The following is a 25171-nucleotide window of genomic DNA, read 5'->3' on the forward strand; positions in this document are numbered from 1 at the left end:
CTCAGGAATGAATGAAAACCCTTAAGCATCTAGTTTTTGCTATGGAGACACCAGGAGCTAACTAGGTCAGCTCTTGCATGACAGTCTTCTTCTCTTGATGAGGGTTTATGTAGATAGGTGTTATCCTTAGTGGCAGAGTGGAGAAGGACACTGTTGGGAGATTCTAGTCAAGCTCCTATACAGTGCCTCCAAATGTTTCTAGGAGTGGCTGTTATCCAGGCAACTGTCTGTTCCACACACTTTGAGGGGCCTGCAATCCTTCTGAAAAGGGAAAAAAACATGGGTCTTTCACTTGGGTTAAAAAAATATGTGAATTTCTCTTTTTGAAATGCTCCAGTGTTAATTGGGAGGCAGCACATTAAATCATTATTAGTCATTAATACTTCAGCACAAATGAGTTGATCAGGTTACTGAGAGGTGTGAAGGGGCCCTAGGGAAAGTATCGCTTTGATGGAGGTGATAGGGAGTTGCCAAGAAGGGCGGACTGCAGGGGCTGAGAGAGATGCTGGCTGTCCAGGGACTGAGAGAGATGCTGGCTGTCCGGCACAAGGGAGCTTGGCTCAGGCAGGCAGAGAAGGGACCGAGCCTAATCAGTTTAGTTCTAGACAGGATTGCTTCTACAAATGTAACCAGCCTTTCCCACCCCTCTACACCCACACGCAGGCACTCTCACCCGTGTGCCAGGCTATGCCTTCTGAGCTTGCCAGAAGCGTGCTTCATGTAATGCTTTTAGGAAAGGCCTGCCATCTCCAGGCAAGAACCTTCCTGGCTTGGAGGTCAGGGGGGCTTGTAACACAGACTTTTGCCTCTAGGGGTCTCCAGAGCCTCGAGGCTTCATGAGGATCCTGACCTTATGGTGTGATTTCTGAGTCTCAAATCCCAAAGGGCAAAGATTGCGGAAGAGGCAAGGTGTTCAGGAAGCCTCTGGGGACCTATTGCCCACAGGAACGCTGCTCATCACCTGCGCCCGTTTCTTGTCTGACAATATATTTATAGTATGTTAAGTGGCCGGATACAGTGAAGGGGAGGCAGAAATGAGCAACTCCTGCAGTCCTTATCCCCAGGGGGATTACAAGGACTTCTCTGGAGCCTAGATCTCACACTCTGCCAGTAACTCAGCTGGAATCTGTGCTCTCAGGCAGGCCACCTCCAGCTTAGGGTGTCCCCGCCCTTGCATGAAGTCCCCAAGTGAAGAATGGAGGTGTATACCTTCACGCTCCTGCTGCCGTTAGCTGCCTGCACCCTGATGTGCAGGCGGCCAGAAAGAGAAGAGTCAAGGAAAGGGATCCACAGCGTGGGTCTGGGTGTGGGGGGTGCAGGTGGGTAAGAACACCTTGTGGAAACAAAGAGGTGAGGTACAACCCCACAGCTGAAGCATGTGGCTCTCCAGGAAGAAACATCGAGATAGGTTAATGGCGTTTGCATCTGCTATAGAAGCTTTAGAGGTGTGGGTGTGGTGATTGAAGGAGGTTGCCCATGGAGCATAGTCAGTGTCTGGTACAGTTCCCTGGCACACAGCGGGTGTTTATTCATAGACATTGGCTTTCGTGCACTTTCAATCATTGAGAATAAGAGAGAGAAGTAATTTGTCCTAGTCTCACTGCATGTCACAGATGTGTCTGAGCTGGCAAAGGTCTTACATTTTATGATCAATTTTAATATGTCACCTATTATTTTAAACAATTGGCAAGGCTTGCTTTCTGAAGGATTTCTATAGTGCTTGCTTTTCAGTGTGTTTCTGGGAGACTTTACAGCTCCAAGAAGATGCCTTGGGCAGAATTCTTGACTGAGGAAAGAAGAATGGGTCGGTCCAGCTCCAGGATAGACCTGCTCCAACGAGAGCCTTCCACATGTGTGGGCTGCATGTATTAGGATTCTAGACAAAAGTTTATTAATGAAAGTCCTCTGCTTTCCCAAAAGGTCAAAAATCTTGTGTAGTTCAGGAAGCCTGTCCTCCAAACCTAAGGATACTCATCTCTAATTTTGTTTTGAAAGCCTTGCTCATTTGGAAGAAAAAAAAAGAAAAGAAAAAGAACACATCTGTGTTCAGAAATGGCAGCACTTGAAATATTCAGACTCCATGTTCTAAGTGATTGGGCTGTGTAAAGCTTTGCACTAGAAACTCTTCAGGGCTTAGTCTGGGTTTCTGTTCTGTTTTGTTTTGCCTGGTTTTGCATTCCTGGTGTTCTCATTTGCGTCATCTTTTATCCTACATCAGCCTTGGTGGCCTGCTCCTGGGAATCCCTTCAGAGTTAAGAATGCTTCCGTCTTAAGAACCATCAGCTCAGATACATGAGCAGCTCCTCTTACCTTGACCACTAGGGTAACCTTCCCCAGAACACGACCTAAGACAATGATACATTGTCAGGTCTAATGGATTTTACATCTGATAGATTTAGGGCCAAGTGTGAACCCTGGCTCATCCAAGCTGGGAGGCCTTGAATGGGTTACTTACTCTCTGGGAACTTCCATCTCCTTATCCATAAACAGAAAATAACCCATTTTATATGGCTTTGTCACATGATCACAGGAGAAAATGCTTGGAAAGTAATAGCACCGGACCTGGCACTCAGCAACGATTCTTAGGAAATAACCTGATTCACTTCCTCCCAGCAGCAGGCAGAAGGCAGTACTGACTCCCTGTCTCTGCCTAGGTGCCAGATTCGCCCTATATGGAAGTCAACATCTCACAAGCGCTCATATTTGGAGACACAGAAACAGCAGCTACCACTTTCTGAATGCCTATTTTTTGAGACAAGTACTTTGTGGATATTTTTTTCGATTGTTGTCTCTAATCCCCAGAAGATGTTACCATTTCCATTTTTTTAGGTGGAGGTACACTAGCTCATAAATGTTATATAACTTGGTTGATGTCACATAGTTGGCCAGTAACCAACACAGGATTGAAGCTGCTCTGATCCAGAACTTGGTGGTCTTTCCTCTTCCTAGGGCCTGCAGAGCCTCCCAGGGCGTAAGTCGGAAATCCTGGTGCAGTAATTAGAGCCTGAGTCTCTATGTTAGATCCATTGAACTTACTTTCTTTGACTTCAGTCTATAAAATAGGAATGGCACCAACTTCACAGGCTAAGAATGAAATTTAAGTAAGATGACACAGACAAAAATCAGCCAAGTACAAGTGTTACCACTTTATGATGCAACTTAAGTACTGATCAGCTTGTTCCAGGTAAGTTTTACCTGCTCTTCAAACCGTTTCTTTAACTTTTCATTATAAAAACATTCACAGAGGAAAAACAAATGCATAGATCTATGGTTTTGGGGTGTATGTGAAGACTGAAATCATGACCAAGCTGCCGTCCAGTGATTGGTCAGCCTCTCATTAGCCTCCCTGTCTGCATGCCCTTCCTTGGTCAAGTTCCCCTTTCTCCCTCTAGTCCAATTCACTTTTCATCTTGTTAAAAAATAATTTTCGTTTTTCCCTTTTGCTCATACCTTTGGGTTGTTGCTAGCCTTTGCTGTGCCTGTCACTTTGCTAAGGTTCTGAGTGACACTTCATTCACAAGAGAGAAGTAAAATAAAAGTGGTTCAGCAAAGCCATGGTGTGTGTGTGCATGCATGTGTGTGTATGTGTGTGTGTGTGTGTGTTCTTGTGTGTTCATGTGTCATCTCTTTCTATCCATGTCAGGAGCATCAAGCTGGGCACATTATGAGATGTGTCTTCACTCAAAAGATCTGGAGGAACAAATGGGATGGTGGATGGGAGGCTTGGAAGCAACTGGATGGACTATTCACCACTCTCCAAGGTTACCTAGACTGAATGTGATACCCACAGGGTTGGACCAAAATCAACAGAGACCTCACTTACCCTACTTCCCTCTTTCAGTGCTCAGATTCATCTTTATTCCCAATCCAGATGCATCACTCTCTACCTTTCTCAAGACAAGTCCCACCTCAAATTAAATGTTAGTTACTTCCAGTAAAAGTCCTTCCCTGAACACTATCCAATTCCTGCTCTCCTATAGTATCCTGTTGTTTCTTTCTTCATCATGACTACCTGAAATTGTCTCATTCCTTTATTTGCCTGTAGGTTAATTTTCTGAAGACCATAATAAGACCTACGGATGGACCCAGGACCTAAACTTTGTGGAATACTGGCTCCTTGACATACTAGCTGTGCAGCTTGCTGGACTATTGGTTTTACTTCTTTTTTTTTTTCTCTTTCAAACATACTTACTTGTGCTTTTTATTTGTGTGTATGTATATGTTTGTCTTTGTACATGTGTGTCACATGTGTGCAGAGGCTTAAAGAGGGTGTTTCTCCCTGGAGTTGGAATAATAAGCAGTTTTGAGCTGTCCAACATGGATGTTGGGAATTGAACTCAGGACCTCTGGAAGAGCAGGACAGATTCTTAACCACTTAGCCATCTCTCCAGCCCTAGGTCTTTCATTTCTCTGAAATTCCAATTAATCTTATTTAAGATGGAAAAGATGAACTTATTGTACGGGATCACTATGATAAGTAAATGAGTTGATGCAAATAAAGTGTTCAGTATGGCCTGGCACATAGGTGCTATGAAAGTGTTAGCCATTATTTGCAATGCCCATATGAACCATCCCCCAGAATGTAAATGCCTAGCTGACAAGGCTCTGGTGACTGTTAGCATATGCTCAGTCTCTTGTGCTTGAGCTTGCCTTCCAATAATATACTCCCTGTATTCAATACTTCCTAAGAACCGTGTCTTAGAACCCCAATCGCAACCCCATTGCCCAAGTCCCACAAACAAATCATCGGGGTGAATATAGTGAGAGAGGAGATCTGAGCAAGAACAGTGAGAGTCTGGAGGAGGAAGCAATTAATTCTTTCCTAGAGTCTCAGAGAAGCCTTCACAGAGGAGAGAATGTTTACAGAGTCTTGAGGCTCAGTAACCCCCAGGAAGCAGAGAGGAGGAACCAGCGGGCACTGTCAGAGAACATGATAGCTTAGCTGAGGGCCGGAGGCCTGGGGTTTGCACTGCAGGCTGCAGTGAGAAAGGGAGGCCAACCAGGCCACAGAGAGGCTGTTGGAGTGGCTCATGAAGGAGCTCCGTTTGTCAGGCTAAGAAATTTGGCTTTCATTCTGATGCTTGTGGGGAACCACAGGAGAATCGCAATGAGAGGAGAGGCATAATCAAGTCTACCATTGTGAAAGATCACTCTAGCTGCAAGGAGGAAGCAGACCTGGCTAGCCCCAGGTGCAGGAAACAGGGACAGCAAAGGCAGGGAAGACCAAGCAAGAAGGGATAAGAGTCTGACTTCAGAGAATGGCAGGACAGATGACAAGGAGCACAGGGCTTCCAAGTCACCAGGGGCCCACCCCTTTTCCAGGGTTGCTGATTGATTGGATGGGGGTGGGGAGTAGAATGAGAGAAAGCAAGAGGCCAAAATAATTCATCTTTTCTGTGTGTGTGTGAGAGAGAGAGAGGAGGGGGGCAATGTGTGTGCTTTGAAGGTATGTGTGTATGTGGTACATACATGTGAATGTGTGGGTATGCAGACCTGTGAGTTTACATGAAGAAGCCAGAACAGGATGTCCAGTATCCTCCTGCATTGCTCTCTGCCTTAAGACAGGGTCTCTCACTCAACCAGAAGCTTGTCATTTCAGATAGGCTAGCTGGCTAGTGAGCCCTCCAGATCTGCCTGGCTCCATTCCCCAGTAGTGCATTTACAGAAACATGAAGCTATTCTGGGTTAGTTTTGGCTGCTTGCTTTTTATCTGGGTGCTGGGGATTTGCACTCAGGTACTCAAGCCTCCAAATCAAGCTCTCTTTCTCCATGAGGAATCACCCTAGCTTTTGTTTTTCTGAAACAGAGTCCTGCTAGCCTTGTCTGGCCTGGAGCTCACTGTGTAAAAGAGTTTGGCCTTGAGTTTTCATTGACCCTTCTGCCTCCCTCTCCCCAGTGCCAAGATTACAGATGTGTTCCATTAAGCCCAGCTCCACATTTCTTTATCATGTCTCTGGAGGTCTGATTGTGCCATTTATTGAGCAGGTATCTGGGAAAAGAAATGACTGGGAGTCTAGATTGGGATACCAAAACCAAGAGAGTATCAAACTGGAGATCTTCAGCAGGAAATGGGCATGGCATTTGTCGTAGGTCTACAATGTGCGGGCGCTATATTTGGCACGCTGCTGCACTTCACATTGAAAACAATGCCCTATGAGAGAGGACATAATTGTGCTAATAGGTGCGGAGGTGAGGCTGTGAGACGTAATAATGCCTCTTTGACATGGTTCCTATTTAAGAACTACAAGCAAGACTGAATAAAAAACATGTAAAGAGAAGGATTTGAAAAATGTAGTCGCAAGGGTCATTTGGAGCTAGATCATGAAAAACATAGGAAGGAAATAATAATTGCCCCACCCCAGGGGTGTTGTGTGAATCAAGTGAAATATAGCTTGGGAGAATGTCTTTTGCAAGTGATAGGAGGCTAAGCAAGTATGAGACGTTCTAGGGTCTCCAAACCTTATCTCAGTGACTAACAGTACTAACACAATAATGACGAGGAATGTTAGTGTTCGATACATAATTAAGAAAATTTTGATCCTTGTGTCTTCCTGTTTTAATTGGTAGTTTGATAAGTAATCTTTAAAACCTAATGGTAGCTCTTCTTTTTTTTTTCCCCACCACACTAAAACATGTCTGTTTTGAAAATAAAAAAATAAAAAGACTCATGGGAAGGGAGGTCATATGGTGGTAGAGATAAGAAAGCAGAGGGGTTAAGACTCATACTCAGAGATGCAACAGGGTGTGTCCTCTGGAGAAACACTGAGAAGATGGCTCACTTACACTGCAGGGTATTTGATCACACTGTAAGCCTCGAGATTGTGTTTTTTACTGGAAAAATTTGTTTCTGGTTGTGCTGTGGCTCATCCCTAGCACACACCTTTAATCCAAGAGCTCTCTGCTTACTGTAAACAGGTTTAAATACAGTCAACCATAGGTCAAAAGGTGGAGCAACCAACCAGTTGACAGGGAGTGAACATAGGAAAAAACCATAAAGAGTAAGAGGAAGTCAGGAGGATGGATAAAGAGACACAAAGAAAGTAGAAGGGAGAGACATTCAGTTTGAAGGCTTTTGGAGATGGCCTGGAGAGGGAGAACTTCCTTTTCCTCTTGGGAAGTCAGCTGAGGAGGAAGGTCAGCTAAGTGCTTTCTCTGCCTCTCTGAGATAGGCAGGCTTTCACCCCAGCATCTGGCCCCAAGTCTTTATTGGTAAAATCGAACAATTTGAGATTTTGTTAAAAACTGCCGACTTAGTTATTTTTACTATCACCACTTAAAACAAACAAACAAACAAATGAACAAACAGTAGGTGAAAACTAGGAGACCTCTCACCAACTCGCTCTGGGCATGTGAGCTAAGAGCTGCATTGATTTACAAAAGCTCCTGGAAGGGTGAGTCACAGTCAGTTAGGTCCCTCCTCAAATAAATATAGGCCATGTAAGCGCTTTGTGTTCCTTGCTTTTAAATTTTAGAAATCCATACCTCGAGGCTCCCTCTGGGCTGCTCTTGACCTCTGTCTCCAAGTTCTCTTTCTTTTTATTACTCTGGCTCCTCCAGTCTCCGGCTCTGCCCTTTCTCCCCATTAACCTGCCATGGCTCTCTGCAGGGCCCAGCCAGCACCATCTAAAAGAAAAGCAATGTCTGCCACTGGTATAAATCTAACTTCTGGTACCTGTAGTAAAAACTAAAAAGAAATGGATGAAACTAACAGGATTTTGTTTAACCCAGCATATCTGAAATATTATATCATTTTGTATAAGATTATTTTTACATTGCTTTTGTTTGTGCATGCCCGGTGTTTTGTTCTTTGAAACAGGGTCTCCTATATCCCATGCAGGCCTGCTACCCTCTATATAGTTGAGGGTGACCTTGAACTTGTGATCCTCCTGCCTCTACCTCCTAAGTACTATGATTAACAAACAGATGTGTGTCACCTTTCTTGGCTTATGTGGTGCTAAGGATAAAACCCAGGGCTTTGAGCACACTAGGAAAGCACTATATCAACTGAACCACAGACCCAGTCTATTATATGGCTTTTGAAAATGTAAATCTTCACAATCCAAGGTGCATTTTACAGCCCCAGCTCACATCTCAAGAACTCCCTAGCTACATGGGGAGTTTTTAGGGAGATTTTTGCCTATAATTGTTGCTCATTTTACCCAGGCCAGTACCGCAGGTATCTTAGCATGGCAAGTGAGTTTCAGAAAAATAGTTTATGGGTCTGGGACAGCCACTGAAAACAGCATGTTGTGGTGATGGTGTTCTATTTGTCTCTGCGTAGCAGAGTGACAATTTAAAGAGGACTAACCTGCACCACTATGTTGAGAGAGGGCTAGCCCACTGCAGCCTTCATAACTGAGCCTTCTACACTTCTTTCCCAAACAGAGCCGGTTTCCTCCAAAACTACGAACTACACATCACGTGCTTGGGGCTCTGCCTCAACCCGCAACATGGCAGCGTATGTCTCTGAAAGGTAAGGAGAGAACACGCCCTACGCACCAGCTCAGCTGATGGTCATCAGCACAAGGGTGCTAGAAGAAACAAGGGTGATAGTGGAGTGAAGGGTGGAATCATCAAGAAAGAGTTAATGTCTCAAGATCTGGTGCCAGATTGCACTCCTGGGCCAAAGTGCAAAAAGAGACTGGGCTTCCAGGGACTTTCCTCCAGACCTCACAGAAGTTATGGTGGCAAGTCATTCTCCTCTCCTGCCCAGTGGGAGCTTTGCGTATTATAGGAGTGGAGCCATTCATGCAGTGACATGCAGCCTGCACGCTGCTTCAAACCAAGTGAAGATCGGGACTGCCAAGCGGCTAGTCCTCTCACAGGACCTGTCCTGTTCTTGATCTTTTCTCTGCCAGAGAGGCCTAATCCTAGAACAAGTGTGTGTGTGTGTGTGTGTGTGTGTGTGTGCGCGCGCGCGCGTGCTCACAGCTGGCTGAAGCTTTCTCCTGGTAGACAGCAGCAGCCCTTAGACCTCCCTGGGTGCTGCCCAGGCTGATACTATGCCTCTCCCCTTCTTGCTCCGCTGAGCAATCACAGTGCCTAGTGGTACAGCTGCGGGCAGTACCACTCCCAACCCCCTACTGCTTTTTTTTTTGTGGTCTCCTCCTTTGTGACTGCTACAGCATATGTTTTATTAAAAGGGAAAGAGAAGAGGAGACAAGAGGTTATGTACATGGGCATGCTCAAGAATCTTAAGATTGAAAATCTTCTGCTCCATGCTAAATGCCTAAGGGCTTTGGCATTTTGCCGGCTCCAAGTAAACCCCAAGAGGAACATTTGGGTGGAGAAATAGGAAATGGAGGAAAAATCAAAGCTCCTTCTTAAGAGGTTCTGATTCTAAAATACAAGAAGGTTTTTCTCGTGCTCTCTTGAAATTTGCCTGCTTTTCCCAGAATCCTTATTCAAATTTTTGGATATGAATTTGATGGGCTCTCTGACCTTGGGTAGTGCTTTTCCCACTGTGTGTGGATTAGACCTGGGAGTGGGTGGATGGTTAGGTAACATTTTCAATGCCTGATGAGATGTTCAGGACTTCGGAGTCCTCTATCTGGGTCCTGGACCAACTTCTCTTAGGCCATCCGTGTTTAATATAACTAGCCCAGATGTGTAGGATGTCCAGGGTGCAAGAGGAGAAGGTGGCCCCGAAGAACCATGCCAACCAGGATGTTTCCAGCTTTTCCCTCACCTGTGCTTCAGCGAGGGGCTCTATCAGCTGGCACTCTTTATCCCCTCACTGCCTACTCAAAGATATTCCACCAGGTCTCTCATAGCTCAATTCTAATTCTCCTTTCTTGGAATCAAGATGGCTCTTATTAGTAGTAAGGATCAATGGGCGATTAATGAGGTCAGCCTTTTGACTTCTCTTGCATTGAACTTCTGCTGAGAACTTACATCATCATTTACCTTTTGCCCGTTTTCCCAAGTAGACTACAAAATCGCCAAGGACAAAGTCTCTAAAGCTTATATCCCTCACTACCCTGACATACCGCTGGAGGAGGAGCCCCAGATCACACCACAGCCGCCCCTCTCCCAAGCCTTGTAAAGCATAAAGCCACCAAGTCAGATCACAATCCCTGAGATGAAACTGTGCCTCAGAAGAAGCCCGTGGCACTGAGGTTAACGAAAGAACATTAAGACCCAGACCTATTCCATGATGTCCCCTATTGCTGTGTGTCCCAGGTAAGACAGATGACTTTCTGGGGTGCTCTGTGTTCCTCTTTCCAATAAGAAGGCTGGAATCATTCTAGCTCTGCAACTTAGGGTAACCGAAGACAAATGAGACAATGAGGCATGTGAGGACCACTTAGAGAACTTCTGCAAATGCTCTTGGGGAAAGGATGCCTTTACAAGATGTATGCAAGGACCTATTATTTAAAGGAAGGAACTGAATCTCCAGAAATAACACCACACTGTATTGGCCTAAACGCTAGCCAGGAACCTGAACGCGGAACATTCCAGTCAGCAGAGCATGCCCACACCTCTCTAGTCCCTTTAGGTTACCTCTTGTTTGTGAGTGGAGAGGGATTCTGGAACACCCTCTCAGAGGGATAGGCCTTAGGTGGTGCTCCCCAGGTGCTAGCCTGTGCCTTGGGGAAGGGGATCAGAAGGAGTTGATGACGCAGGGATGTTCTGTGCCTCTGGCTTTGCTCGGTAAACAACCTGTTGGGAGGCCAGCTAGGAACACCCAGAAGGGGATTTTAGTGCCCAAAGAGAGAAATGCTCCCCATCCTCAGTACCAGGCCAACACATGGAGGATAGGCTCCTTCTCTCCTCCCCAGACTTCCCTCATTCTTCCCACACTTTAGCACATACCACTCTGTTCTGGGAGAGGAAAGTCAACTCTTTTTTTTTTTTTTTTTTGGTGAGGAGACAGAAGTAAAAGTCAAGAATGCTCCTGGCTTCCCCATGGCTGCAGCCCAGCTGTCAAACCCCTTAAAACCAACTGATTTCCAGCAGCGAAGATTCTGGTCTGACGTTTGCTCTCTTACCCTCCAACACAGCATCCTTGCTCTGCATCTTTTCAGATCACATCCTTCCTCACAGAATCAAAGCCTGCCTCTTTTTGCAGAGTAAGTAGCAGCTATGGCACTGGTAAGTTAGGAACACTGTGGCAGCATTGCTTGGTCATGCTCTCAAAGCTACACAGCAACTCATTCCAGGTGAGAAGGAATTCCAGAGGGTCATGTCATAAACAGCAGCAACAACAACAAAAATACATACAACTGTGTGAAATCAAGAAGGGGGGGGGGACACAGACTCCAGCATCACTTTAGCCATTGCCTGATGTCATCAGACTGCCCCCCAGGGGATTTAGTAGAATTCTTTAGCTGCCTGGTTAATACTGGCATTGCATAGCTTCTAAGAGCGTGGATGGGGGGAAAGCATGAAAAAAGGAAAGCTATCAGCATGCACACATCTAGAGAAGACCTGGGGAGATATACTTGACTCACAGTGTACATTTAATTCTTCTTATTGGCCTATGCTAACACATTACTGCCCCTGTTAGATAAGGTCCAGATTTTATTTTATAATTGATATTCTCTTAGCACATTTGTCCCTACTCAGGGCCAACCTGCTCCCAGGACAGGGGAAAGCACACACTAGTTCTTTACAGAGAGGTCTGTTCAATCACGCCACAGTGCATCCTGTTAGTTAATATTTGGCTGAAGTCTATATACCCTGGATAAATATGTATGGTGCAGAAGGACTGTTTGGTGAAGAGAGAACTCCTCTGGGCTAGAACAGCGGTGCACAAGTTCATCCTCCTACTGGGCAGGGTCACTCCAGGCACCATGGCCTGGGGCAGGGGCTAGGCACAGATGCTTACTGTTTTTGGGAGCAGCCAGCTTCCTGCATACAGCTGTGAGCGTGCGCGCGCGCGCGCGCGCGCACACACACACACACACACACACACACACGCCCGTGTATGAATAGGGAGAACAATCTGATAGCTCGTGTCAGGAGACCTTTCCCTTCAGCACAGCAACACTCCCCCTTTAGTGTCTCCAGTGCATTACCAGGATTGACCCAAACAATTGGGGCTTATGTGATACCACCCGAAGGAGACTATGGCATTTGCTCTTTGGAATTAATTTTGTCCCTGGTTACATGTCCACGAAAGAAACAGACTGGCCTCTAAAGCACGCTACAAGGCTTTAAGACCATGTGAATACACTTGTATTGCCCATTACAATACCAGGTCTTTAGGGTCCTCCTCAAACACAGTGACCCTCGTGCAGTTCTTCTTAGGCAAGCAAAAGTCCTTGTCATCCTCTGCAATTATGGAGCCTGAATGAATTTCCCAAAGCCAATGGGAGTTGCACTAACTTTGAGGACTTAAACCAGGCAAAAACAATATAGGTCAGGCAGAATGCCCAAGCTCTGTGACAGCGATGCGACACCAGGAGGCAATACCAGAGTCAGATCAAACCCGAAGTCCACCGCTAAGCTCCACCTGACAGAAACTGAGGGATGGAATGGGAATTCCTCCTTTTGCTTGCAATTGCCAGGCACCAGACAAGGAGACTGGATAAGGACTCATCAAAATTACAACGGAAGAGGATACAAAAAACCCAGGGGATCCAGACCCCCTGTACTGTTACCTTGAATCCTTGCAAGAGCCCTTCTTGCTGTATCAGCTGCTCCCCAAACCACCAAGGACTGCGAGGAGACTCTTAAAAGATGCCCGATTTTTGTGCAACATCTCCAGTGGCGGCCTTCCAAAGTTTTTTACTTCATGATTTCTTGTGGCTCTTTCTCCTTTGGGGAAATTCGAATGCCTCCCCCTCAGCTTGTGAGAGGGAATGGATGTCTTTTTTTCAAATTCCCCAGCTCTGGGCTTTGCTTGTTGCCTCAGCCGCTGCCGCCGCCGCCGCGGTTAGACCACTTGCCTGCTGCCTTGCCGCGGAGCAGCGAGCATCCCGGGCACCCACAGCATCTGTGAAGTGGGGATCGGAGCTAGGCTGGGTCGCACGTTGCGTGGGAGAGGTGAGGAAAGTGGGAAGCCAACTGAGGAGTCCCCTGTCCCTTGACCGAGATGAAACCCGAGATCTTGCCTTTTTTTCCCCCAACTCTAAAGACACTCACCGGCTCTGTCATCCAAAATCTGTGCCTTGCACTTGGGCAGAAACCGTTCCTCCAGTGTCTGGGCTCCTTTGGTTGACTGAGGACCTGCCGGTGTCCTCAGAGCGCTCGGCAGGTGCATTTCCCAAGTCCTCCCGAACCCGCCGAGCTCAGCGGAGGCGCTGCGGGATGAGCCGGGAGCCGCTGGGCAGGCAGGCGGATTCCATCCTAGGGCTGCAGCCCGGCGCGTACCTACTCCGACTTTACCGTCCGTACCAAACCAGTGTCACCTGCAGACTCAGACACCAGATGAGTGTCTTAAGATAACAATGCTGCCCTGCCTGCCTCTCTCGTTCTTTCCTATGCATGTAGATTGGCGGCCAATAGGACCCTGCGCCACACTCCCCACAGACACCCATTGGCTGGGCAGCCTGGCAGGGGGCGGGTTCTGAGGCCTACCGGCAATCTCCTTTGGCTAGCTGGAAGGCTAGGGTACCAGCTCTGCTAACCCTCCCAGCTTTGCAGCAGCGACTTTTCCCCCCCAGCAAGGATGGATGAGGAAACATTGGATAAATTCGCGGCTCCGTGTGGGGTTAGGAGTAAGAGTTGGAGTGTGTCAAAGGCTGAGAAGCAAGAAACAGGGAACTAATTACATTTTCTTCAATCTTTCGAGTTACAATAATCATTTGTCCCAGCCCATTTTGTTGGCTTGCTTAACCAGAACTCCCAGAGATGGGGCCCACTTGAGACATTTTCCTTCCTATTTAAGGTTTCATTTGGTTGTTCTGCGCTTTTTAAGACTCCCGATTTACTTAATTAGAAGTGAGCCCCCAAGTGAAAAATAGCACATGAAAACACACACACACACACACACACACACACACACACACACACACACACACACACAGTGGGCCACAGGAGCTCCATAAGATGGCTAGGCAGAGAGTGTTATAATCCCTGGGCAGCTAAATTGAGACACCTCACGCCCCCACACCAGCACTGTTAGGACAACAGCAAAGAGAAGAACTTGGGCATTCTGGGGAGATGCTTGAAATGGCTTGCGTCCAAAAAAAGGAGAGAATTGTTTTGCCTGTGATGTTTTCCTTCTGTGTGTCTCCTTTCACTCCAGTGACTGTCAGGAAGAGGGACTCGGTTTTTAAAGGAAAACTAGAGAAAGGAGAACAGGACCAGCCTTGTTTCTACAAAGCAGGTGCTGTTTGCTGAGCCTGTGAGTCAGAGGGAAGTGGGGTGGGGGGCGGTGAGCTAGGGAGAAAGGGAGAGAAAGGAGGAAAGAATGAGGGATTAAAATATTAACTTTCAATTGAAGGGTGTGAATAATATATTTCTGATGTTCTAATAGATGTGTGAAGCTGAAATACATCCTACTAACTGGTGAACTACACAAAATTTTGGCAAGAGCAGGGAAGAGTCATTGTTGAAGAAAAATCCACTTCAACAGAAGATCTGGAGGTTGAAACTGGCAGTGGGGATGTGGAAGGAGATTTGATTAAGTCATGTGATGGGGGGATATACAGAGAAGAAGAGTCAAAAGGGGGAAGAAGTGTCTTGATTCAGTTTCCTTGAGTTAACAGCAACATACAATAGCATTTTGTAAAGAATTAGACCAAAACAAAAAAAAAAAAAAAACAAAACAAAAAAAAAAAACAACAACAACAAAAAAGGGAGGACAAAGGTTTAATGTGTGCAAAGGTAGTATATATCTGGGTTAGCTAAAAAGTGCTCATTAGCCAGATATTCAGAATGAGAGAGGAAAGCTGGGAAACTGTATTCCACACACAAACCCTCATTCCCACCATTTCTGTCCTCCGTGTTTCCTCTTCTGAATTTACCTGTTACTCAGCTATAAAATATGCCAAAGAATGGTGGTCCTGTGGAGTCCCCCAGGCTTCAACTAAGCTAAAGCATCTAGGCCAAAACGCTGAGAATTTAACTGTTTCCTCACTGTAGAGCCCGTTGTTCCTGAGATTGCCAGAGACAGAGGCCCACTGAACCTGGCCCAAGTAAAAACATGTTGGAGGTCAAGGTTCTTGTCACATGACTTGAAGTGAGAAAATGGATGAACAGTAGAACAGCTGTAACTCATGTCAATGGAAAGAAGGAGCCAGGCTTGCTCCAGGGGAGGGAGAGCTGATCACACGCAAATAAAGAAACTCGACCATGTTTTCGTCTGTGTTATCTTAAACCATCCATGATATTTTAATGAGGAAGAACACACATTACAAACTGCACACATGTTCCTCGGAAGAATGCATAGGCCCTGATTTAAGCACCATTCACATCTTCTCCGACATTACAGGAAGCCAATGCTGCTCCTTCTCAGTCGAAATCTTATACTCACCCCAATACAACTACTCTTCTGATACCCGCCTTCCCAAAGAATGTTACTTGCTCTTAAAATTTGAAGCTGTTGAGCGGGTACAGTGCTCTGCACCTTACTTCTGTTACTCATCATCATGTCTTGGAGACATGAAGCTGATAACTATCTGACTTGGATCCAGACTTTGATCCATTAGAAGCAGCAGTAGTAGTAAACCTGCTTGTGATGCTCCTGTGGTGCACACGTGTTGTCATTACTTCTGGGTAAAGATCAAGGACTATAAATCACTAAATGTACTTTTTACACTGACAGTGTAGTAATTTGTGTGGCAATGATTCAAAAGTCTGCTTCTGTCTGAAACAGTTATATAAGGTAGCATGACAGTGGTGAGGGTGATCACCACTGAACAACAACTAAATGTTGGAGTGTGTGAGGTCCTTTGCATACACAACCTCATTTCTTTTTCGTGAACACCATACCAATTATGCATTATTATTATTTATGTATTAGTGTTATTGTTGTTTAAATACAACAAATTAAAACATTGACTGCAAAACACTGAATATGTGCATGCAGTTAAGTGTGTGTGTGTGCTCTTGCATTTGCACATGTGCATGCTCATTGAATAAAATGGAGCTATAAAAACAGAAAGTGATGGAATTTCTCACTTCCAAGATGAGGCTGGAGGTTTACCTGAGGAGTTTGGACCAACTTAGGAATGAAGATCAGTGTATTCCATATGAAAAAAGGACATGGGAGGGGTGGAAATGGGAAATAGGCCTTGTTTTCACTGGTGTGTATGTGTGCAAACACAAGTTTTAAGTAGTGATCAGGGAATGAGATTCTGCACAGTGATCCACCAACCTAGGGGGCTAGGTGTAAGAAACAAAACATTCTTTAAATTTCCAGACTGTGGAAATGTGTAGAAAAACTCTAGTGGAAGGGAGAAAGCCAGAGTTCATGAATTCTGGTACCCAGGTATCTGGGTCCAGAGTTGGTTAATAAGAACAGCAATCACAAAGGTATTATAAGAGTCAAGAAAAGAGGCCACTGACATTGAAATATAGAACAGTGGGCCTCAGGAGAAAAGGCAGTCTTTCAACTAACAAAACTTGGTATTTCATAGTTTTAAATAATATAAACACTTATATATATGCTACCTATGGCATTAGATGGGAGTAGGGACAATTGAACTTACTCTATTCACTAGAAACTAAAGATGAACAAGGTTTAAATTCTCCTCCAAAAGAGAATAGGAGGGCAAGCCTTGAAACACATATGTAGCTTTGCTTTAGCACATTGCCTTTATACATAAACGATGACTGAGACACATCTGCATCTCCTCATCCCATTTAAAGGTGAAGCATCACCCAGGAGCTACTGTCTGGTTTCTGTGAACTGCAATTTCTATCCTCATCTCTAGGTATTTAACTGCTGGAAAGTAGACCATGTGAGATTGCATGCACATGTGCAAACAACAAGTGTCTTGGCAAAATACATTGCCTCTTCCTCCCCATAACCTCTATTGTTAAACTCTTCTGTGGAAAATTACATCATATAGAAATTCAAGATGTTGGTATCTAACACCCCCAACTATGATATTCTTTGAAATAATTTATTCAGATTACATCTTTATTGTTATCCCCTCACTTGTGTCTCCTCGTTCCCCCCTCCCTCCCTCTTTCACCTATTCCCTTCTCCTAGGCCTGTGACAGAAGGTGACCTCCTCCCCCACCATATGATCACAGCTTATCAGCCTGCTTACCCTTCGTCTGAGTGCCACCACCTATGATATTTTAAGAAGACTCCATAGTGACTTATGGGAAGTCACTTGTAGAGTTTGCTTGTGCTTTCAAATACAACATTTGATGTTTTCAAAGTCAGAAAGACTTCAAAATTATAGTAGGTCACACACTATTTAAAAACTAGGGGGACTATTCTTTCTGCCCGTGTGCTGATGATGGATACCCAGAGAATAACGGGTGCTTGGTGTTTGCTGAATGAATGAATTGCTGCCACCTATGGAACATTGTTTGTGCTTTTAGTTGCATGTACTCTTTGTAGATTGATCTCATTAAGCACCTGGCTATTTTATTGGTCTTAGTTTTTTCATTCGTTAAACAAGCCGTTCTGCTAAGACATGTACTGATAGTTGCATTCCATTTCTCACACTCCGGGGCCACTTCCATTTCCTGGCTTTACTTTATTCCATGAGAGATCATTTTGCCTATCTATGCCTCATGCTTTTCTCTATGCCAGAGAAGAGGAAAAGATTTCATGAAGTCTTTACATCCTTCAGCACCCTTTTGGGAGCAATGCCGATGGCGGGAAAGGTCATTAGCTGATGCATCTTTTCTCAGTAGTTTGCAATGATAAGATGGCAACATCCTATGCACACATTTTCAGGTATGCCAGATTTTAAAACAAGACTTGCATCAATTCATCAATCTTTTTCTTATTCTTATTTCCTGTCATTTCTTAAATCTGACCTTAATTATGGCTAGTTCAACTGCAGCGAACTATTCAGTTTGATTAGTCTTGTGAAATGTGTGACACACATTTTTATCTTTTAAACAGCACAACTTGTCAATAAGTTACACCAGGTAGGTTGGGACAGCAATTGTTTCAAAGTTGGGGTCCTATTTGAGGATCTGGTGAGTTTGTTCCATGTCTGAACAGGTATGTTGCCAGGACATACTTTTGAATTAAGTCATTGTTTATTATGTTGAAGTTCAGCCAAATATCATATCCCAGCATTCCCCAAATGTTGGTGTTCTTATATAGTTTACTGCACACGGCATATATGACAACATCAGCCTGTTCTAGCAGAAACAGAACTTGTATAAACTCCAGGTAGTGGTGGTGCTGGTGGTCGTATGAATACATAGGGGGCTAAATATCCGCCCTGTTCTTTTCTTGACAGAGTTTGGATTGACCTTGAACACAACCAGCAATATTCTTTTATTTCCCAGTGGTTGTGACCGCTGAGAAACTTTAGTTCTCAAGTATCCTCTGAGCTCTGAATTTCTTAAAATTAAATGCTTAAGGTTTATTTGAGCTAACTCTGCTTCCCCTATCAATCACAGCATCCCATCATCTTTTTATTGCTTAGTGTACATAACATTTGTGATAGAGATGAAATGCGGCATAAGTTGCAAGTGAAAGTTCTGTTTTGCTCAACAGTGTGAGTTATATTGACTTCCTTCTTTTTTTGTTCATCGTTTTCGATTGCTCTATTTATATCAATATTGCAAATATTATCTTTAAAAGTTCTGCAGAATCCATATTGGGTTGAAATGTATACATATGCATTTATCTCAACAGGCTCTTAATCCAACAGACAAATCTAAGAAGTTGAGTCTTGCCCCCCCCCCAAGAGAAAAAAGAAGGAAAAAAAGAAAGAAAGCCACACCCACCGACAACCCCCCCCCCCCAAACACTGGGTACATTTTTATATAGAAAGACAACACCTCCCCTCTCCCTCACCCACCCACCCACTACACCTGCTTTGAAGAAGAGCCCTTTAAGGTGTGTGCCAGTGATTTCCTTTTCCCAAGCCATTTGGGTGATGCTGCGACAGGAGAGATTTTTGCATTACAAAGACGCAATTTTAAAAATGCAGAGCAGGTAGTTAATAACTAAGAGCCTGGGGGATGGAAAAGAGGAGAGAGGCAGGAGCATCATCAGCCAGCTGGGGGCTGACCTGATTCCCTAGAATCCTCAGCTCTCTTTCTCTTTCCTCCCAACATCCTTCCTTTCCTTTTTCTCGTCCTCCCCCATCCCCCCTTTTCCCTTCTCCTGATAAGCAGCTCCGGGAAACAAAGAGCCGGGCTCTCCAGACCTCGACGCTGGAACCTAGGGCTCTCTGAGAATCATCTCAATTTGGGGACCAGGGCTGTGGAGCTCCGGTCCCCTCCCCAACCTCCCCCGCCTCCCTTGCATGCTCGCTGCTCCCTCCCTGCTCGCTGCCTCCCCCACCATCGCAGCGCTGGGAGGAAGGCGGCCAGGGCTCAAGATGGCTTTAGCCCGGCTCTGCGCCCTGTTAGCCTGCTGCTGGGGGCCGGCTGCGGTGCTGGCCACAGCTGCGGGAGACGTGGATCCTTCCAAGGAGCTGGAGTGTAAGCTCAAGAGCATCACTGTGTCGGCGCTGCCCTTCCTTCGCGAGAACGACCTGAGCATCATGCACAGTCCCTCGGCCTCGGAACCCAAGCTCCTCTTCTCTGTGCGCAATGACTTCCCTGGAGAAATGGTCGTGGTGGACGACCTAGAGAACACGGAGCTACCCTACTTCGTGCTGGGTGAGTCCCGGGAGAGGTGAAAGAGGCCGGAGCAGGCGCTGGGCAGGCGCCCCCACCCCCCACTCGGCCCGCTCCACACATCCACTTGCTGCGGCCACCTCCCCTCCCCCACACTACCTCCCTGGATCCGCCCCACTCTCGGACCTTTCTCCACACCCACTTGCAAGCCCGCACTTGGGCCTCAGTGCACCTGATGTCTTCCCAGATCTAATCTGGAGACCCGGCCCTCCCCTCTCAGTCGCTTTGCCCCAAAGGAACAGGTTGCTGGAATGTCTCTGAAACCTTCCTCAGCCTTGAGCTTGGAGTTTTCATTCAGGAAAACATCTGAACATTGTCAGTGTCCAACCCAACTCTCATAGGCCTCTCTCTCGCTGCTTGCACGCCATATGCTTAGTAGCTCTTTGCTTGACACCCTTGGGCACCCATACCCACCTACAGCCATCCCCAAGCTTTGGGAACAGGAACCTAGTGGTCCTCTTGCCAGCATGTGCATCCCTCACTGCAAGGGTTGATCTTCACTCATCTAAAATGCTGTGTCTGTCATCAGGGCTTGGATACCCTTCCTTCCAAACAAGTTTCTATGTGCCTGGAGTTAATCTTGGGAAGTTGTACCTCTATGCCTAAGTCTAACAACCTCCTTGTTCAGGCACCTCCACATCTCCATGACACTTTTAAAGTATCTTGTATAAGGAGGTGGCCTACCTGTATGGCCCAATTATTATTATTGCTTTCCTCTTTTCTCTAAACTACCTTAGGTCACTATGGATATTCCTGGACACAGAATGGCCTCTCTAGGCAAGAGGCTTTTCTTTCCTTTGTTTACATCTCTCTGATCCCTTTCTTATAATTTCCTTAGGCCAGAAAATTCCTTTGGGTACTGAGTCTTATATCCTTTTACCTCTGTCCTTGCTCTCATTAGCAGCATCTTGCAAAACATCATCGGCTCACGTGACTTCAGTAACACATTTCTTTACTTTTCTATCTGAAGTCCTGTCTCTCCACACTTTCCTCCCACAACGTGCAGTTAATTTCTTTGGAATACAGCGTATGCAGTCTTATTTCACATATTCTAATATTATCTGGGAGAAAGGTTAAAGGTAACCTTTTGTGAGAGAGAGAGAGAGAGAGAGAGAGAGAGAGAGAGAGAGAGAGAGAGAGAGAGAGAGAGAGAGAGAGCGCGAGCGAGCTCCGGGGTACTATTGCATGTACTTAATGTCCTACAAACTCAAGTTTACTTTGTAGGCACATGGTTTCCCGCTAGCCATGTGTAGGTTGAAGCCACAAGTGAAATTATAACCTCTCTCCCTGCCCTTCTTTCACAAAGATGCATCCTTATACTGAGAGCATTAAGGAGGAGGCGAGTAAACCCTCATTCCCGAACCACAATGGAAAAGTAATTTTAAAAATTGCCTAGACCTATGAAAAGTTCATTTAGAGTTCTTGGAGTGCAACTCAGCTAAATCCACAGAAGCCAACCTACACACTTGATTTAATTTTTTTTTTTTTACAGGAAAAATACCAATAGCATAATAAAGACTGGGGGCAGGCTAGAAATAGGAATGGCGTGGCTATGTTACTCATTATAGCATACAATTTGCTGAGTTATTCGGTGGACGTGAAGTTCGCGTTGAAGTCTTGCTGATGTGCAAATGCAATCTGTTCATCATGCTTTGTAAGAATGAATGTGGAAAATTATACATTTCTAAAGAGGCTGCTTGTGGTTCTGCACGTAGTATTTACTGTGCATAAAAGTGGACACGTGGATGAAAAGGGGAGGCTGGACTAGCAGGTACTCAGAACTCCACTTCCCTTTTTGAAGAATTCCAGAGCCGAGGCTGGATACTGTGATAGACCTGTATGAGCTGGATGTCGAAAGCTCAGAGGTCCAGGAATGGGTTTTTCTGCGCCTTTGTACAAAGCTGCCCACTGCAGCACCCTGTTGGGGTTGCTATGGTAACCTGCTGCACTAAGGCATTTGCACAGAGGCCCAGGCACTTTCACTTCAGAACCAGAAAGTACCTGATTGTCCTCCAACTTTGCAGTCACCAAAATATGCTCAGAACGAGCGATTTGCTGATGTCTGTCCCTCTGGGCCTGGAATCTCGAAAGGAGCAACATCTAAGTGAGCAAAAGCGGAGAGGGGACCAAGTTACTGGAAGACAGGCTGAAGGATACTTGCTCTTAAACTTAACTTCTGTGGTTCGGAGAGATGCAAGTCAAGATCCATAGTGAGGGATGTTAATGATCCGTGTGGAGCTTTTGTTGCACCCTTCCCTGGAAGCAGACTAGCTTCCAGTCAGTAGTGGTCAGAATTTATGAAGCTAATATGTTTTAGCCTTCTTTCAGGGCACAGGACTAACTACAAGATCCCTGGACCCAGGTACTCCCTAGTCTCAGGAACAGAAAGATGCTTGTAAGAGCTATCATCATACCTAGTGGTGTGTTTGGATGTTGACAAGCATAGGAATGCTGAGGAAAGAGATGCTCCTATGAGAACAGCAGGCTCCATGGATCAGGGGCTTAACAGCACCTTGACTAAATTCAGGTCTCATCACTTTTGGAACCAAAACACGAGGCTAAACCAAAAAAAAAAAAAAAAAAAAAAAAAAAAAAAAAAAAAAAAAAACCAAAAAACCCTAATTATTGGCTTTTTTTTTCTTTCTGACAATCAATTCCTCTCATTTCAATGATACAAACAGACTTTTCCCATTCCAAGCAAGGGTCTTTTAAAAAAATTATTTAAGGGCCGGGTGTGGCGGTGCACGCCTTTAATCCCAGCACTCGGGAGGCAGAGGCAGGTGGATCACTGTGAATTCAAGGCCAGCCTGGTCTACAAAGCGATTCTAGGACAGCCAGGGCTACACAGAGATACACAGAGAAACCCTGTCTCAACCCCCCCCCCAAATTTAGTTATTTATTCACTTTACATCCCAGTCGTGGCCCCTCCGTGCTCTCTTTCTGGTCCTACACTCCCTCCATCTTCCCTCTATTCCCTCCTCACCTTCCCCTCAGACAGGAAGGCTCCCTCTACTCCCCCACCCCGACCCACACCCACACCCCTTCTAATCCATCCCAGCACATCAAAGTTGGCCTGGAAGAGGGGCCACTCCTGCCCCACCCACTCACTCCTCTTACTAGGTAGCCCACATGAGACCAAGCTGCCCATCAGGTACATCTGAATAGGGGGCTTAGGTCCAGTCCGTGCATGGTTCTTAGTTATTATTTCAGTCTCTGGAAGCCCCCATGGGACCAGGCTAGTTGGCTCTGTTGGTCTTCTTGTGGAGTTCCTGTCCCTGCCAGGTTCCTCTGTCCTTCTCCCTGCCCCCAGCCCCCTCTGCAGTCTGCTCAATGTTGGCTGTGGGTCTCAGCATCTGTTTCAGTCTGTCCAAGCAATAGTCTTTAAAAAGTGATCTTGCTTTTCAAGCCTCTTATCCTTCCAAATCAGTTTCAGTTTGGGGATTCATTAAATATTTTGCATATGCCTCCTTCTCTCAAGAGGGTTCTCCATCCTTTCCTGGCCCATGGCTGCCCAAGCGTATGAACACTGCAACCATATAGCTTTTCTGTGAAGCCTTTCACAGCCCACTTTCATCTGGAAAACTTTTGTATTTTTTATTTACAAAGACTAAGAAAAAAATTATATATATATGTATTTCATATGCATACATATACCTATATGTACATGTCTTGTGTATGTGTATTCCACAAAAACATATATATGTGTGAAATGCAAGGAAGATATGATTTGCCTTTGCCTAGAAGTGGAGGTATTTGAGGTCATGAGGGAAGGTTAACAGGAAAGTGATGATTATGAATACATGGGCATAGGGATGGCCCGGCTGTGTGCAGAGATTAGCATGGCTAGAGTGAAGCTTCAATATGAGAATGGAGGGAACTGCATGTGGGTTTGGAGCATAGGGCATAGCTCTCCACAGGCAGAGAGGGCTGGTGGCACAGAAAGCAGTGAGACACAGCTCCAGAGGCTATCTCAGCTTTCAGCTCTGCCTGTTTTGTTTCTAAGATAACCTCATGTGGTAGGGTAGATGGAGTCTTTGTCTCCTGTTCTTTGAGGTGGATATTGCAGACTGGGGTACAGGGGTAAGATGGCACTGCAAATCATAGCTTCTTTGGCTATATGGTGTTTTGAATTGGAATGTTTATATTCAGGTCCTGTCATCTCTAGTTCGCCTGTCTTCCCACAAATATGATTCTTACTGTGTCAGACTGTCTTCTTTATGGTGCTTGTCAGGCAACTCCAAGTCAGATGATCTAAACCTCTGCTTTCAGGCATGTTGTGAAGGTTTTTAAAGTATTGAGAAGCAACTGTAATTTCTAACTGAAAATATTTGAGAGCGTTAAGTCACATTAACTTCTTGGGAGGAATCAAAGGTTTACCAGATTACTATCTTAACTAAAAAAATCATGTCTCAGCTTTCATTACAGCAGACATTTCTGCTTTTGGAGGCACACTTGATCATGGAATAGAGTCAGTGTGAAGAGGGGCATCCAGATTCTCTCTGCTGTGACTAGGATGTGTTGACCACTCCCAGTGCTAGCCGAAGGGGATGCTGCTCTTCTGCTTCTAACCCAGCTCTTGAACCTTTGCATATATAGATCTTAGTGAAGGGATAGCGTGTCCTTGCACCTTGGCATTTTGTATTAGCTGTTATGGACTTAGTGGAAGAAACTGCACCTAAGGACAAGTCAGCTTGTAGAGGTGTAGCGAGGACCCACATACAAGATGCTGTCAAAAGTGTGGTGGTTAGCAGAACAGGCTATGAAGACAGATCTGGTGTCAGCTTCTGGCTTGCTATCCATTCCAACAATGGAGAAAGGTGAGGATCTTTTGGGTAAATACATTGCTCAGCATCCCTTTGTTAACAGCGGATTGACCTGTCATGTAAACTTAGGTCAGCTAATATGACATTTAGGCTTTTCTCTATGTCATTTGCTGCATGGTTTAATTTTTTTTTCCCAAAAATTGTCCTTTTACAGTTAGATAAATGATCCCTGGCAAAGAGTACAATAGATAAAAATGTATTCACCTGCTTTATACAGAGAAATCACTTCTGGTTTTTGTGCCAATGCCTCTTGAATAGCTCTGTCCAGTGAGTGTTTCCTCACACAAGCCTTAATGCAGAAGGTGAGCTCCATCAAGAAACACCTAAGAAGTTTTATTGGCCTTGAAGACTTTGGGAATTCTTATATATAGTCCTGTCCCTTTACTACTTGGAAGTATTTTATGGCATTCATAGGCATGGTGAACAAGCTGGATGATGGTAGTAATATCTTCAATATTCTGAGAAATGCAAACAGAATATGAAGGGGCTGAAACCATGAGGCCACAGGGAAACAGGGCTAGCTCCTGTAGGAAGTCTCTGATCTTTGTTATATGGTCTTGTTGCTCTGAATCCACTGTCAGAGCTAAGCAAACTCTCAGCGGTGAGCAACTGGCCTCAGATGCAACACT

The 25171-nt window shown here is 45.3% G+C and overlaps 2 protein-coding genes across 4 annotated transcripts in view; one reads left to right on the forward strand and one right to left on the reverse strand.

The window, feature by feature from the left end:
- The window catches only part of Brinp2 (BMP/retinoic acid inducible neural specific 2), a 103798-nt gene extending 90368 nt beyond the window's left edge, over positions 1-13430 (reverse strand). The window contains exon 1 of one of the 2 annotated variants that reach the window (XM_051147648.1): positions 13090-13430. The gene's annotated coding sequence lies outside the window, so the exon portion shown is untranslated. Of the gene's footprint in view, positions 1-12605 lie in introns of both variants that reach the window. The other variant, XM_051147647.1, reaches the window with a different exon arrangement.
- A 5526-nt stretch (positions 13431-18956) lies between these two features.
- Positions 18957-25171, forward strand: part of Astn1 (astrotactin 1) — a 307273-nt gene continuing 301058 nt past the window's right edge. The window contains exon 1 of one of the 2 annotated variants that reach the window (XM_051147649.1): positions 18957-19701. In XM_051147649.1, the coding sequence (XP_051003606.1) occupies positions 19344-19701 (358 nt within the window). In that variant the 5' untranslated portion in view covers positions 18957-19343. The remainder of the gene's footprint in view (positions 19702-25171) is intronic. The other variant, XM_051147650.1, reaches the window with a different exon arrangement.

This window comes from Acomys russatus, chromosome 6 (assembly GCF_903995435.1).
Source record: "Acomys russatus chromosome 6, mAcoRus1.1, whole genome shotgun sequence".
In the NCBI taxonomy this organism is placed as follows: Eukaryota; Metazoa; Chordata; class Mammalia; order Rodentia; family Muridae; genus Acomys; species Acomys russatus.